Source organism: Anopheles funestus, chromosome 3RL (genome assembly GCF_943734845.2).
Source record: "Anopheles funestus chromosome 3RL, idAnoFuneDA-416_04, whole genome shotgun sequence".
NCBI classification, from domain to species: domain Eukaryota; kingdom Metazoa; phylum Arthropoda; class Insecta; order Diptera; family Culicidae; genus Anopheles; species Anopheles funestus.
The window spans coordinates 807,791-823,407 of NC_064599.1; the positions used below are offsets into that span (position 1 = coordinate 807,791).

Below are 15,617 nucleotides of genomic sequence, written 5' to 3' on the forward strand. Positions count from 1 at the left end.
TCAAAACTGGAGCAAAACCTCCTCTGTCGCATTGATTGATGCACGTGTGCGTTTTCCCCTTTTACCTACCATCCTGGCCACCTGCTGCTCTTATCCCTGCCCCCCCTCCTCCTCCTCCCCATCTCCCCTCTCCCCTCATCACATTTACTTTGGATAGAGTGGCCGCGGGCGATTATTTGTCGCTTCGAAACTATCTTTTGTCCGTTGCCCTTTCATAGGACGGGGAGAGGACATTCACAAGAAAGCACTTTTTTTAAAGTGCACAAATATCACAACAAACGGTTTCCAACGTAAAACAACCAACCGAAAAGAAGTAGAAAAAGAATCACAATCAAGCTGTGACCTTCCGCTCGGTGTGTCGGACAGTGGCACTGTCGATGACACTCGAGTCGCAGAAGCCATGTGGGTTTCGTCTTAAGTACCAAATAAAACAACGCGTTTGGAGTTCTTGGTAAAGCGACCGAGTGCGTCCGGCGCTTGAAACTCAACGTTGGTGGCAAGCCTTGCCGATTACATAAAACTGACGACAGCCAATTCGCTCCAAATGGCAATGGATCATACCTATCGTTGTCTATTCCGAAAAGCTCAACTGTTCGATCATGAATTGAATGATTCGAGATCGATGGTAATTTTCTTCATAACGAAATGAAATCGAAAGTGAAAGATCTTCTCCTTCGACGCCCACACGCAACACATTTGTTTTTAACGATAAAACTGCTCCAGATAAAAAGTGGTAAGTAATGATGCCAGATAGCGAACGAAAGACTTCAACGCCAAAAGCGACGAACCTGCCTCTTCGCGTCATGGTATGGGCGTTCAGTGCCGATGGCAGTTGTGCTGACCAAAGCGTCGCAATTGACACCGCTGCGTTATCTGCGTTACTGTACTTAACCCTCGCATTCCTCCCTCCTCCCCTTGTTTGCGCCCCATCCGGCCCTCCATCAGCAGCGGAGAAACCGGTGTTGTGTTTGTTTGGCATTGCAGGTGACCAAACGCTCGCTACATCGTTCATTCATCCTGCGATACGTGCACCGTCTATTGCATCATTGGCATTTCACTGCAACTGGGACGAGTAAAAATACGTCGAAAACAACCACTCAGCTCACCTAATTAAGCCGGCTTTTTGGGACAGGCTGCTGAGCGCTTCATTCAGAAGGTCTGCTGTTTTGATTCGCCGTCGAAGAGGAACGGGTTCATTCTTCTTCGTTTGCTAATCGAAGGCAAACATCGTAGCCGATCTTACCGTACTGCGTATGTACTACATTCCGCCGATGGTGCACATAGTATTGACCAAAATGGCGTTGAATGCGATCGCTTGCTAATGAGATAATTAAAACCATGCTTCACATGCGTGATTCACATACGTATTCAATCGTTACTCACATGCGTATAGATTGGTGATCTGTATGCTTATTGTAAACCAAAATAGGCATATTTTTCTCAGTTTGTTAATAATTGTCCTCTAGTTTGTTATAATTCCAAACATTGTACATGCGCTGTAAAGAAATCTACTCCAAATAATCACTACATTGATCAACCACCAACTAATGACAATCAAATGCAAATTGTTCGTTTCCGGTTTGAATGGAAGGTGATTTGGAAAAGGCGGTGTGGAAAAAGTGCGAAAAAACCCGCATATCTCGAGCGCATAATGGATACATTCGAACATGCGCATTATTATAATGTGGCCAAAGAAAAAGCTGTACCGAAAAGTCACCCTCTTCATATGCAGACGGTCCCGAAACCTTCGAAGTGGATGGGGAAGCCGGGGAGTGAGTTTGGTTCATCAAATTAACGCAAACTGATGCCCGCGATCGGTTCGATAAGATACGTTCGTTCGAGCGACAAGCGATCCCCGCTTCGTTGGTAGCGCATGGCCTGGCGAGCAGTTGTGATGGCGTGCAATTTCCCAGCATTAAACTTGAGTCCATTAGTTTTGGGGGCAGGGAAAAACGGAAGCGAATCGGTTCGAGCTTTTCTCTTTTGCAACCACTCTCATCTACGCGGCTTGGAATTTTCATTTAATATAGGTGAAAATGGTACATGTCATTTACACTTTCTTTGCAGTTTGCAGGAATAAACGATGGAAGGATAGAAAGAGTGGAGTCAGCGGGTTTATAAAACAAAGCAGTATAACAACTGCACTTTCCTACTTTTCAATTAAAGCTGACATCTGTCGGGGAAATCTTAGCTTCTCCGAATGCATAATATACGTAATCGGACAGACAAGTGTAGATTTTAATTTCGCATACGTGCGTCAAAAAATAATGTGATTACATTTTGCTCGTTGCTCAATCAAACTGAGCATGTGTGAGTGCTTTTCATGCACTCATCTTTTTGCTGTTGCCGATGAAGCCACACCCGCGTCGCTTCGAGGCCAATTAATCATCCCAATCTGTCCCACGGCGCATGCCTGTTCCATCCACCACACACCAGTGGCCGGTTTCGGGATGAGATTGCTCTTGTTTTGTCGATGGATTCCATTGAATGGTTTCTACTTTTTTGTTTTACTCCACCAAATCCTCACCGTCTGTAGTGAAGCATTGGTAACAACAGGAGACAAAATGGTACGAGGGGAGAGAAATCCATCGCGTATAATTTTGCATCCCATAACGTACACACGGCGCTGCCAGTCTGCAGCTGATGCTGACATAATGGGAAATTGGAGTGCTTGCGTATTGGCCATAGCCGAAAAAAGAAGCATAAAAACGTTCGACGTGCACCGCAATCAAAAATAACATTTTTTTGTGATCGAATTTCGGTATTAGTTTCACTTAACGCGGACTCATGCGCTTCCTGGTGCATACTTTCTACGCATTCTGGGTGAGCTTTTATTGAAGTCACTCGAATTAATTACTCTACAGTGCGAAGCTGAACGTAATATTTGCAGTTATTCATCGAGTTTACAATCGATCCTAATACGTGCACGTAGATCATCTTTAGCTTTTGACCTGCCTGAGAAGGTTAGCTGGAATGATAGATCTTAAACTTAATCCGCAATAGCAGTACTTAGGTACTTGTTACGCTAACATTCCACACATTGAACCTAATCCTGGTGCTCGCTTTTTTCACTTTCACTACTCGACTGACAAGCTGGTCCCTTAATGCATGAACCTGCTGCCTGGCTGCGATCATCCTGTTAGTATGCAACTACATCCACCACATCAATTGCGCGCTATTGAGCCAATTATTGAACCAGTGCTTTGAGCGGATAGTAAACGACGAACCTTTATAGTGCGAACAGAGAGAGAGAGAGATGGAAACTATTGCACCGTTAAACAAAGGAGAGCATAAGCCTCCCGACAACTAAAGCATGCAAATTGTGTTTAACGATCGTTTGAAAGCAAACACACTGCGATGCAATGAATGTGGTACCTCTCTCCGCAGCAGCTAGATGAGTAGGCGACGAATGTGCCTGGTTTCGCTACCAACCAACCTCGATGTTACATCCGGTTTTGGGACCGGAACGGGGAGTGTTTTGATCTACGTTTGATACCGACCGTGAGTGACTGCGAGCACTTTTCCTTACGTTTACCAAACAAATATTATCGAACGTTTATTGCGATCACTACCACCATTTAGCCTTGGCCACTGTGGAAGGTCATACCGGGACACTTCCGTCCGTCCGTGAACGTGTCGTTCGGCTATTGAAAATTGGTCATGGTTGTCAGCACGTGGTCGTACCAGAGATGAATTTTCCACCGATCTCGACGCCCTTTTAAAGAAGGGAAAATTGAGCATCAACCTTCGACTGCTTTCGCTTTCATGCATATCGATGGTATGGTTCATAATGGAAGCAAATAGAAGCATATCAAATCTATCAAATACCGGACATATCACCCACGGCACAGGGTATTGGGTGCTTGTCCAGCTATCGAAGGTGAAATTTGAATTTTGTTCAAAAATAGCATGATCAGTTATTCGATGCGTGCTATTACCGTGCAAAATTCACCCGAAAATGTAACCCATACCGTAGAGAAGCATGTTAGGAAGGATATTGCCACTCTAATTAGCATCTGGCATTCGGCAATGGCATGCATTTGATTACAAGTGCATCAACAATACGCGAACGTTCGTTTTGGCTTTGCACATCGCATTGCGATCATGTAACTCGGAAATCGAACGCATTAAACACTCGCCTTATCAGAGAGTGCTGTCCTGGCGAGTGATATGCTCAAAACTGCTACACATTTGCGTCCAACCCAACCCACAATCGCACGCAATTTTTTTTTTTTTGCTACACGGTTGAATGCGCTCGTGATCGAGAGATGCGCACACTGGTCACGCTGATCATGCTTGAAGAAAGCACTTTTTACGTTTTGTTTATTTTGCCTACTGATACTCGCTCAAGATGGAAGGAAAAATCAAAAACAAAAATAGCTGCCGCTTCCAGAGAAAAACTTCAAAGATTAGTGGGAAAGACATGGGGCAAAAGGGTGGCATCTTGGAGCGTAAATGAATGCATGAAAATCGAAAACAGATACAAATTCGCACTTTAAACAAACAAACGATGTACTTGCTTCATGGGGCGAATTCCAAAAAAACAAACGAAACTGCATCAATTCCAAACTGCCAGTAATCGTAGTAGTAGCAGTTGAGGATACTAAATTGTATTTAAAAAAAAAACACACACACACACACATGAAATAGCCGCACTCGGGGTAGGGTGGTTTTACTTTCGTTCCGTTTATTAAGTTTTCTTTACGGTATTACCATTTCGTGTGCACATACACGCAGCCTCTTTCCTTCGCTTTTCGCGATCACTTTCCATCGAGGCATGGCCGTGGGTTCATCGTCTAGTTTTTATCGGCTTTCCCTTCGGCACCAGCCGTTTCATGCTCGAATCTTGGGCAGTGTTTTTTTCTCTCTGCCTTCCCTTCCTCTGCTTTAATCTTTTTAGTTTTGGATGAAAATTAAAATGGAAAAGATGAAAAAGATAGCAGAGCGTCGTTCATAATGGTTTAAAGCCATTAATTAATGAACGATAAAGGCGAGTGAAAACGGAAACTAAAGCATATCATAATTGCCCACTCCCTCTCCACTAATAAGGCTCTACACCACGCACAATATTCTTTCCATTTTTAAAAGTGACAACTTTTGCTGATGAAGTGGAACATTTGAAAGAGAAGCACGAGACGCAAAGCTCTTTTGCGGAATGTGCTGTGCGAATTGTTTGTGCTAGTACGTTGTTGCAAATTTTGCATTTGACAACACCCACCATATCCCAAATCATTCCTGCTCGCACACCCACAACAGATTGGAATTAAATAATCGTTTATTCGTCGAACTCTTGGTTGTGCTTTTTTGTCATTTCCATTATTAGTTTCCGATGATACACGAGCGACGTTTGTCTTTTCATCTTTTGCAGGCTATCTTACCGTATTGTATTATACTCTCTTACTCCTACTCTTGTTCTCTCTCGCCTGCATCCACCATGTTTACGCTGCGATATGGAACGTGCAGCATTCGACGTTAAATTGCAACCCCGAACATTCGTCGTCATCGCCGAAGTCGTTTGTTCGGTTGGGGATTTTTTCTATTTTTTGGTAGTGGGGTTGGGTAGCTACTAGCCAGCCAACGGTCTGTGCATCGCCAATACGGCGGCGGGTGGGCTGCATGGTGGTGGGTGCATGGGGTGAGCCATATAAAACATTAAATTCGTCCGCACCGGCAGAACACTCGTGCATGAGACGGCGTCCATAAAGCAGCAGACGACGAATCAGCTATAGGCCGACAGATCGGAGTGTTTAAAAGGTGTTTTTTTCGGTTTAGGAATTATAATTTTAAGAATGGAAAAATGTGGTGCTAACAGAAGCAGGACGATCGTTTTCTGATTAAAGTGAATAAGAAATAATATAGTGATATTTGGATGGATACCATGGTTGATAAGACAACATATTGCTGCGAAAGACAGTCGTGCGTCGAACATTTATGAACAGTGTTGTGTGGTCATTTTGAAGTGATATTCCATCCTTTGCTGGATAGTTCAAGAGATCACTCAGGAACCGAAAACCCCTCGAAAAGCATAAACACACTTCACCAATAAAAAAAACGCACAAACTGTGGCTTCTTATTTCGTGTCGTCGAGTTGCTTCGCGGCCTTTGATCTTGCTTGCATGCCTCCTTCCATCCTTCTCCATCTGGCTACTTGTCCCTTTTTATGTAGATCATCTCCCTGGTGCATTGTGTACCCGTGTGTATGATTCAACGACTTTCCATCGACTCCGGTAATATGCGATTATAATCGGAAAGCATAACAATTAACGTACGAAAGGAAAGTGAGCACCCATTTTGCTCTCGCTTTTCTTTCGATCGTAGGTTGAGTGCAGCAGCAGCAGCAGCAGCATAAATCTCGGGTCTATGCCAACCGGCACCCTCCACACTATATGCATGTTGTGCAAATCGCGAAATTTAGCTCCCGCTCAAGAAGAAGACGATCGATATAAGAGGTTTATCCTCTCCCTCTGTTGCTCTCTCGCAAAAAGTAAGGGGAAAGTGGGATTTGAAGTAAGCTAAAAGTTTGGTTCCTTCGGAAGTTTGCGGTCGTCCGGAGGCTACAGTTTGCGGTGTGCCGTTGTGGACGTTGGATTGATTAGGTGAAAAAACAAAACGAATTGTTGTACACGTTTCACACAAAATTAGGATTCAGTGACTTAACTTTAACATTTACCCGCCGTATCACGATTGAGCGAGTTTTCATATAGTGTTTCGGATAAGGAGAAGAAGAAAAACTACAAATTTAATCCCACACAAAGGCGTTCACTAATCTCCTTTATTGAAATTACGTAAATCTTACCTTGTGTTATTTATAAAGTGTGTTTTGTTTCCGTGAAAGTGATCTAGTTCCGTTTGTTTCTTCTTCATTCCCAGTGCTATCAAGCTCCTCGCCTAGTGCTCACCACTTCCCTTTACTGTATTGTGCTTGCAAGGAACAAAAGGAACATAACAAAATCAAAATGAGGTACGTATTTTTTTACAGTTTCTGGTTCAGTTGCCATTGAGCTTAAAATAAAACCAACTATGCAATTATACATTGCATCTCGAGCTGCAAGATGCCCTTATTTAGGCATGAAGCAACGGCGTCCCGCGATCACGAACTTCCCTCAATACCTGTCCACTCACCCCCAAGACGTAGTGACACATCGAAACATCATCGGTCCAATAGTCACCCTCGGGAAATCCCTTTTACCCAAGGTGGTCCTTTCGGTCCTTCGCTCATGATCGCACACAATGAATGGACTCAATTTCGACATATATGCGCACCCGCCCAGATCCGTTTGGCCCCTGTTTTTGCTAGACCCACCGTTGGCCCCGGCAATCAAATGCCCCCATTTAGCTGGAGGGCATTATGCATGGCCTTTTTGCTCCAATATCATTAGCCACGAAATTTGTCGTGTCCGGAGCGCGCTAATGTTGACGACATCACGTCACGCCCTCCGGTGAGGTCCACGCTGGTTCTCCATGCTGGGGCGATAAAACAACGGGAACGGTTGTTCCGATTTCCCAACACAAGCGAGCGAAATCATTCCAACGTGAGATACTATTATTTTCCCTCAAGCTGGTACACATCTTTAAAGACACTGGCGAAGGTGAGATTAGTGGGAGAATGTTGCAACAGATCAATATGAAAAAACGCCTGGCTAAGCCCACCGGTCTACTCGAACGATCATCTGGCAAGGCACCGTTCGAATGTCGTAAACTGTGGAACGATTCGAAATCATTGACAAAATGATTTGCGTGCCGAAATCTGCCAGATATCAGATCACCTTTTCTTCTTCCATTGTGTGTTTGCCGTAAGGTGTCCTCTCTTAAGGGACGCCTCGAGCATCGTTGGGTGTCCTCGGATCCATACTATATGCGCCATTTTTCTTCGCTCGTGTCGTCTGTTAAGAGTATTGGGAATGAATTGCCAAACGCGGACAGTTGGATGAAACATTGCTAACCACACGCGCCGGTTACAGGTGGAAATGGGTTGCTTGGCGGTCGGTTCTGCAAGTCATTAAGAGATCCGGGCCTGGAGCCCGATTAGTGTTGCAAGTTGGATGGTGTATTGACAGTGAACGAAATGAATCGTCATATGAAAGAGGTAAAATCTTGTAATTTTGTAAGTGTAAATTGATGTGGCGATATTAAGCAAATACATTTTGTTTAATACAATGTATAAATGTTGTAAATGTAAAATCTTTAAATTCTTCTAATAAAATGTAAAGTTTCAAAAGTCATCCATCACTAGTATTGTAGAAAAAGGCAATGAAACCATTCATTAGCCAAAACGATTGGCCACCTCGTACGCACGTTAATGTTGCCTGCAGGCCATATCGTTGCATCATATCAAGCCCCCGGGGACACTCGTAACATACATATAAACTCGAAAAAAAGGCAAAAAAGGAGCTCCAAGACCGATCCACTACTGACCGACTGACCACCGCGTACAAGAACACACAAGAGGTTAACACCGGCAATCCCTGCGTGCGATGTGTGATTGCACCGAAAACAGACCTGTCGCGTGTAAATTTAATACGCAATACGCAAGATCTTGTCCACTTATCTAATACCTAAACCTGACCATCTGGTTCCCTCACATCGATCGGGAAGAAAGCTAAGAAAAAAGCAGCTTGTTTTAGCTGCACATGCTACAAGCTGCTATACGAGCAGATTTTTCGCTTTTACTTTCTTCTTTCGATCGCTTTCTACGGACAAAAAATATGATCCACCACTATCGTACCCCATTCGTGTTTTTACCCCGTTTTGCGTAGTCATCGGTGCTTTTCATCGATCGTTGGTCGTACACGGACAAGAAAAAGGCGGCAAGATGATCGTTATTTATTAACATTTATGTTCCTTTTCGTACTCCCCTTTTGCCGTCTTGCTTTTCAAAACTTTTCTCACTTTGTCGGGAGATTTTTTGCAAACTGACATACACACACTCACACACCGACCACAGGACTCGGCATGCTCCGAAAAGGGTCTGATCGCCTTGGATCGATCCTTCCCTTCCCGTTCCACCATCCACACTCATCCCAGCAAGTTTGCCCATAAATAACACGATCGAACGATCGTTGTGGTTGAAGTTTTCTTTCGGGTTCGTACCAGCTTTATGTAACAGCGGCGTTCCTTCCCAACCACGAAAGACTTCAACTCGGCGGTAGACGACGAACGCGCTGTGTTCTCTTTCCGATGCGAAAAAAATATTCACGATGCGACCAATTTTATTCAGAGTAATAAGGAGAATCCGAATCAGGATAGCCACGGTAAGGGGGTTACGGCATATCCACTGCTAACCTGCATGGCAGCTTCCATTCTGTATGTGGTCCTATGAACAGGTTCGTCGTTTTACAGTTTTTTTGCCGACTCCCGGTGAATTAAGGTAGTAACGATTTCGCAACCATTGCAACAGGCCAACAGGCTAGTGCCGAGCAATCTCAGTTGGCTCGTTACCACTGCTGACCACAGTGTGACGTTGTGAGGTGTAATTCCCACGAACCCTTTCGGGACCGAACGCATCTCAATTCCAATTTATCACCGTTCCGCCGCTGATCCACACACCTGGTAACAGTGGTTAAGGGCTTTCTCGCCAAATGAGCAACGAGTTGGATAGAGCTGTTCGCCAGCAAATTGTTGATAAATGATGCGCCCGACGAAAGGTCGAGTGTGGAAGCGAGCAGCAGTTTGTAAAGATCACGCTACCACGTGACGTGATGAGTCGAGTGATCCCGTGCAGCGTCCCGGAACGGGTGATTAATGAACCACGAAACGAACGATAGTGTGCCGCAGCAGACGCTCAGAGGAGGGTTATGTACGGGCGAGAATGTCAAAAACTGTCCCACAGAACCAGCTGCATCTCAGAGCACCGTGTTAAGGTTAGATAAGACCCTCAGGGAGCAGAGTCTTACGTCCTTGGAGCTTTATATCGCTTAGTCAAAATCGAGTTTTGAAACCGATCGTAGGATGGGAAATGTTTCACATTCGTTCTACCGCCTGATTGGAATCCCTCTAGACCACTAGCATGCAGCGCGGGATGATCAATCTCCATCGGGTACGGTTGGTTTGTTGGATCCTCAAATGGCAAATGACTGATGTCATGATGCCACACTCCTTTTCTCCTACACGCATACACGCTCCTAAGAAATGCGCTTGGCGCGCATTGCGCAAAACGTTTAGTCACGTTAATTACCGCCATTGCTGTGTAGTCGTATTTGCACTTCGATGCCAGAAAGTCATTAGCATCATTTCTATTGCAAAGGCGTGCAGGCAATGCGTCTAGCAGCTGCTACTAACCAGCGTACGTACATTGCAGCTGCCAGCTGCCAGTGCTTTCGAGACACAGATTAATCAATGCAGCAACTGTGCACCTTACCGATGAACGAATTTCGAAAGAGAAAACACTTTTCCTTGCAAACGAGCACGTGTACTTTGGGGCTTAGAAGGTGACCAATTGCACATCCGTCCGGTGTACGGGTGAAATTCATCGGGAGGGAAAAAGACAACCAAACACAATTTGATTATGGCAAATAAAAGCGTCGGTCAATGCGATTGCAATGTTGCACGATGCATTGTATGTAGGTAGTAGTGTTGTATGTTTGACGTTATTCTGCTCCGAAAACTGACGACTCTCCTTGTATGGGATGTTATGGAGATAGAAAGCATCGTGCATTTATGACCACCTCTCCTGGCATCACAACAAAACTACCGGAACTGACTGGCAACACAACGCAAACAGTGCAAGGGGGCAAACAGTAAAAGCAATAAAATCAAGCCTCAAAGTGTCATAATGAGGCGGAAAACATTCGTCATTCCCAGTTTCATTTGTCCTGCTTTACTTTGTACCATTCACCGCACACGCACACACACACACCACACGTCTTATTTCCTTTCTCGTGAAGGCTTTGGAGGCCTTTTTTTATTGCACTGACACGGGGATGGAGATTCGCGTGCGATGGCGAAGTGCTTCTCACGCCAGCGACGGAAGCGATCATTTTTCCGCACCGAAACATATTTTTTCTATTAACATCCCGCGTTGTTTTACCACTCGGAAAGCTTTCCTCCTGTCGAGGTGGGTAAACCATTTTTGGGCATATTGCAGTACGAAAACGAAACAACGAAAAATGACCGTGCTTTGTGGCAAACGGTGACCGATCAAAAGCAGACACGAAGTTCCATTCGCAAGTGGGAGAATTTATTAATCAATCAATTGCATAAGCGACACATCCGGTGTCCGCATGGTGCTGCAAGGCGGAAGAAATTTCTGACTGACCGCAACTGCGATCGATTAAGCGCGATTCGTAAATCATTTGGAACAGTGGACAATCGCACATCAAATTGCGCCGAAAGTTGATGTGGTGAAAAAGCACTCGAATAAACTAATCAAACTCAAAAATTTAGACAAGTCTCAATGACGTGAAACCAGCATTGTGGAGAGTGAAAGCATTTGTTATTAGATTAACGAGCGATTTGCTTTCCTCGTTCGTGACAATGAACGGGATGGAGATTCAATCAACCGCAACCCTGGCAATGGTTTACGTGTTGATTTTTCTTTTCTATTGGAGGGATTTGTAGCAAAACAACAAACAAAAACTGCATCTTTCTCCGTACGGCTTTTCCCACCGATGAGTGCGCTTTCCTACCATTCGATTGGAAAGTGAAACATAAAACAACGATTACTGAACAAACAAACGAACAAACACACCACCGCGGGGAATACATTCTTCGGTTAGTACCTCGAGGTGTTTCTTTGCATTAAGTTTGCAATGAAATGTTTAGCTACTCTTCAGTGGAACAAAAACAATGGCTACACATTAAATATTCACATACGGAATGCTTCATTATTGAACCCACGTGGCCTTGAGTGTACTGGTTGCTGGCACGCGAAAAGGCAATGCCCACGATGTAATTGAGTGTGTATTTCTCCCTACTCAATCATGCTGAGTCGTCTAATGCTAGTGCAACGGATGGGTGGAGATGCGTTTAAAGGGCTGTTTTTGTCCATGTACGCCCCTATTTGATTGCCACCGAAGATACTCAAGATCTTTTCCCTCTACACCAGGTGCTAAGTTTAAGAGCCGTGGCGTATTGGACCTTACTGTTTTGTATTGCGATCACCCTCGCACCATCCAATTGGTCGATCGGTCTGACCGAGAACCTTCCTGTGATTGACCTCTTTTTGAAGCTCCGAACAAAAATCTCGTTAAAAGCCCTCTATCGCGCAATTCTTGCACGCATCGAATCACTTCTAGCAGGGGAATTCTTCTATTTAGCGAAACATGGCACATGTTGCAAGCTCTAGCGAGTGCTATCTTTCCATATGTGTGCTCAAGTATTTAACGGTCTTACGTTCCATGCTGTGTATCAAATTGCCCCGAAGACGTGCACTATCTGTTGCGCGCAGCGTGACACGTTGCTTTAATTTTCGCGTGAGAACGCCATGTGCCCTGTGCGGTGTCGCAGGTTGCCGAAATCACGGTACAGATGATGTAAACCCAGATCGAAACGATTTAAGTACGAGAGAAGGTTGCCATTCCGCAGGCGAATATATAGCAAGACATTGCACACAATCTTGTGGACACAATGTTGGACATGTGGACTATTTTATGATTTTATGATGATGTGAATTTTCACGCGGGAAGCAAACGTTAATCTACTTTTAATAAGAAGGAAGCATAGGTTTGAAATATATGTCACCGTTGTAATTTGAGCACCGTTTGACACATAATAAAAAGCACCGACGAAAGCAAACACGATCCATTTATTGAGGGTCCAATCGGTAACCCCATCTCGAAAGCGATCAAACTACCATTAATCCTTGAGATTGGACAAGTGACAATACCTTCGGTGGACCGTTCGTATCATGGCTGTCATCGAAATGTGCCGCACTTGCGTTGCAATCTACACACCTTTAATCGATGATATAATAAAACATCTCGATTTTCATAACGGATTTGTCGTCAGCGCCGTCATGCGACAGTGAACCGATGCACGCTCCAACATTTCCAGCCATCTCGACTATCCAGATAAAAGCTACCAATTTGCTACCAATGAGAGTTGCCCTTTCTCTGCTTTTCCTGTGTAATGACACCGACCACTCGACCACCGAAGGACCAGTTTGTTTTTGTTGACCGCCTGGCTGGTATTTCAATGTTGAAGCTCGTTCGTACCCGTCTCGGAATGGCAAATGACACCTAGACGATCGTTCGTTACGAGGTTGCGTAAGCGTCGCTCCTCACGCACCCACAATAGGGAGGGTGGGGGTGGGTCGCGGTGGAGTGACACCTTTGGGAAAAAGACAATTCAAATCGACATAAACCATCGTCGAACGTCGCTTTTTATGCTCATGAATGCCATTTAGCATTCATGTGGACACCCTTCTACCCCCTCAATCCCCCTCCTTACTCTCGTTCCGTTGCATTCATCTATCAGCGTATGATCTCATTTGAAGACACAAACACGAGACAATCGTACACGATTGATCGGCGATGCGAAGGTGTAGAAAATTTGCGCACATGTAAATGAGGATCACCAGATCGTTGACTGCAAAAAAATGGGGCAAGGGAACGTTATGAGAAAAGAAACCAAAGAACCCATGATTTGCTTCTTCCAATGCGCAAAGGTTATGACCCTCATGCCACACGAAAACCACACCACTAAAATGACTGCAAACGGGCGAAAGTTCACTTCAAGACCTTCCCTCACAAACGATGATCGCTTCTCATCGCTTTCGATGCATTTAAGATGCGTGTGACTTTCATGGCGCAATTTGCTAATTTTTCTTCCCCTAATTGGCCATTGTGTGATATGTATGTGTGTGTATGGAGCACATGTGCGAGACATTGCAGTGATTAGACGTTGACGCTGGTGGTTCAATGTCGGAACTATAGACAAGAGTTCGGGAAAAACTTTCTTGCGGTACTAACAACTACCCTATCCTCGACGACTGTAACCCTTAATAAAAGGTGGAGCAGACATTAATTATTTGATTTGTTACGTCTCTCTCTCTCTCTCTTCCTGATCTTAGATTAACGCTTCAGCTTTGCTGCGGAATACTGCTGCTGTGTGTAGTTTCTGGCCAGCAGTACAAGCAGCAATCGGCATCGCCTGCGTCCTCCTCGACATCTGCTACCAGCTCCTTCGACACGGTTCCTGCGGCGGCCAACAATGTAGCGTATCGCGCGCGACAGTACTCAAACCAGTACAGCAGCTCCTCGGAGGAGGAAGAGGATGATCGACCAGTGCCATCGTATAACAGTGGTCGTCAGCAGCAGCAGGGTAACACACTGAAGAAAAGCTTCAAGAAACCGTCTTACTCGAGCGAAGAGCTGGAACAGGAAGAGGAACCAGACCGGCTGACGTTGCTGCTCGAAAAGTCTCAGTTCCAGTGTACGGGCCGCACGACTGGCTACTATGCTGACGAGAGTCTCGGCTGTGAAGTGTTCCACTACTGTCAGGAAAACCAGAAACACTCATGGATTTGCCCCGAGGGTTTCACTTTCCACCAGGTGCATCTGATCTGTATGCCGCCGTCAGGCGACAACATTTGTGAACAGTCGTCCAAGTATCACTTTGTCAACGATTATCTTTACAAGCCGATTAACATGGAGGAGCACATGACCAAACCTAACGTTACACTAAGGTAAGTTTCTTACTTAAGACACTAGTGAAGTGTTACGCCATCTTTGTCTCTTTTCTCGCAGGTATTCGGAACGTTACTATCCGGAGAACTTCTACGTTGACGAGCGTCACTATGACGAAGAACGCGTCCTGCGCCAGCACGAAGAACGCCATCAGCCACAGCAACCGATCAAGCAAACCTACCACCACCAACCACAGCAGCAGACGATCCGTAAGCAACCGGTCTATGCCACGACACCGTCCTCCTACCGGTTGCCGTCCTCTCCTCAGCCCACCCACAGCGTCTACCGTTCGCCGGACGAGATTAACATCTCCCTGCAACAACGACGACCGGCATCGCAACCCGGATCCTACATCCAGTCGACCACTCCACGCTACGAGGACGAACCGGAATACGATAGCTACGAACGGAAGTAAGACAAGTCCTTCCCAGAACTCCCAAGAGTTATCGGGGGAACCACCACTGCTAGTGGCCAGTTAAACGTCACTGCCATGCATGGAAAAGAAGCGCGTGGAACCGTCCACATACCCACAATACTTCTTCCTTCATTCAGCACTGGATGAATGGTGGTCCGGTCATAGGTTGACTTTTGGTCGACAGAGCATGATTAGCGGGTTAGTTCTAAGAGTACATTTTTCGTTTTAAACCAACTTTTATCGATTATCTTAAGCCTCAAAGTCAAAGAGGAAGCTGTGCAGAGACAAGGGATCGCGCATTCGAGACAACGCACAGAACAGAGACAACGCGTAAGGCAAGTTTTCAATGTCTGGTTTCCAGCTACTTCATCTGTTCCATCGTCTACCATCGTTTGAAAGGGAGCTTCATTTTCGTCTCTTTTCCATTGCGAAACCGCGTCGAGAGTGTTTGTGTTTTTCTTCGTATTAAGGTTGAAATAAAGTAAAATATTTATTTTTTTTTCATTTATCGAAATTGTTGCATCAATTGCTTGTCAGACTGATTGACGGAGTTATCCGAGCTGAGTTGAGCCGATTCA

General features: G+C 45.1%; 1 protein-coding gene across 2 annotated transcripts; it reads left to right on the forward strand.

Moving 5' to 3' along the window:
• Positions 1-5,312: 5,312 nt before the first annotated feature.
• Positions 5,313-15,553, forward strand: LOC125768693 (uncharacterized). 2 transcript variants are annotated; one of them, XM_049436713.1, is made up of 4 exons: positions 5,313-5,754; positions 6,871-6,961; positions 14,009-14,623; positions 14,685-15,553. In XM_049436713.1, exons 2-4 carry the CDS (start codon positions 6,957-6,959, stop codon positions 15,037-15,039), a joined length of 975 nt encoding a protein of 324 aa, XP_049292670.1. In that variant the 5' UTR covers positions 5,313-5,754; positions 6,871-6,956; the 3' UTR covers positions 15,040-15,553. The 2 variants fall into 2 exon arrangements, with proteins under 2 accessions (XP_049292670.1, XP_049292671.1); XM_049436714.1 differs by lacking the exon at positions 5,313-5,754 and adding an exon at positions 6,451-6,596.
• The last annotated feature ends 64 nt before the right edge of the window (positions 15,554-15,617 follow it).

Excerpts from the sequence above, each read along its gene's own strand:
- LOC125768693 (XM_049436713.1), top strand. Across the intron at positions 14,624-14,684 it reads AAACCTAACGTTACACTAAG|GTATTCGGAACGTTACTATC; the intron begins GTAAGTTTCTTA and ends CTTTTCTCGCAG.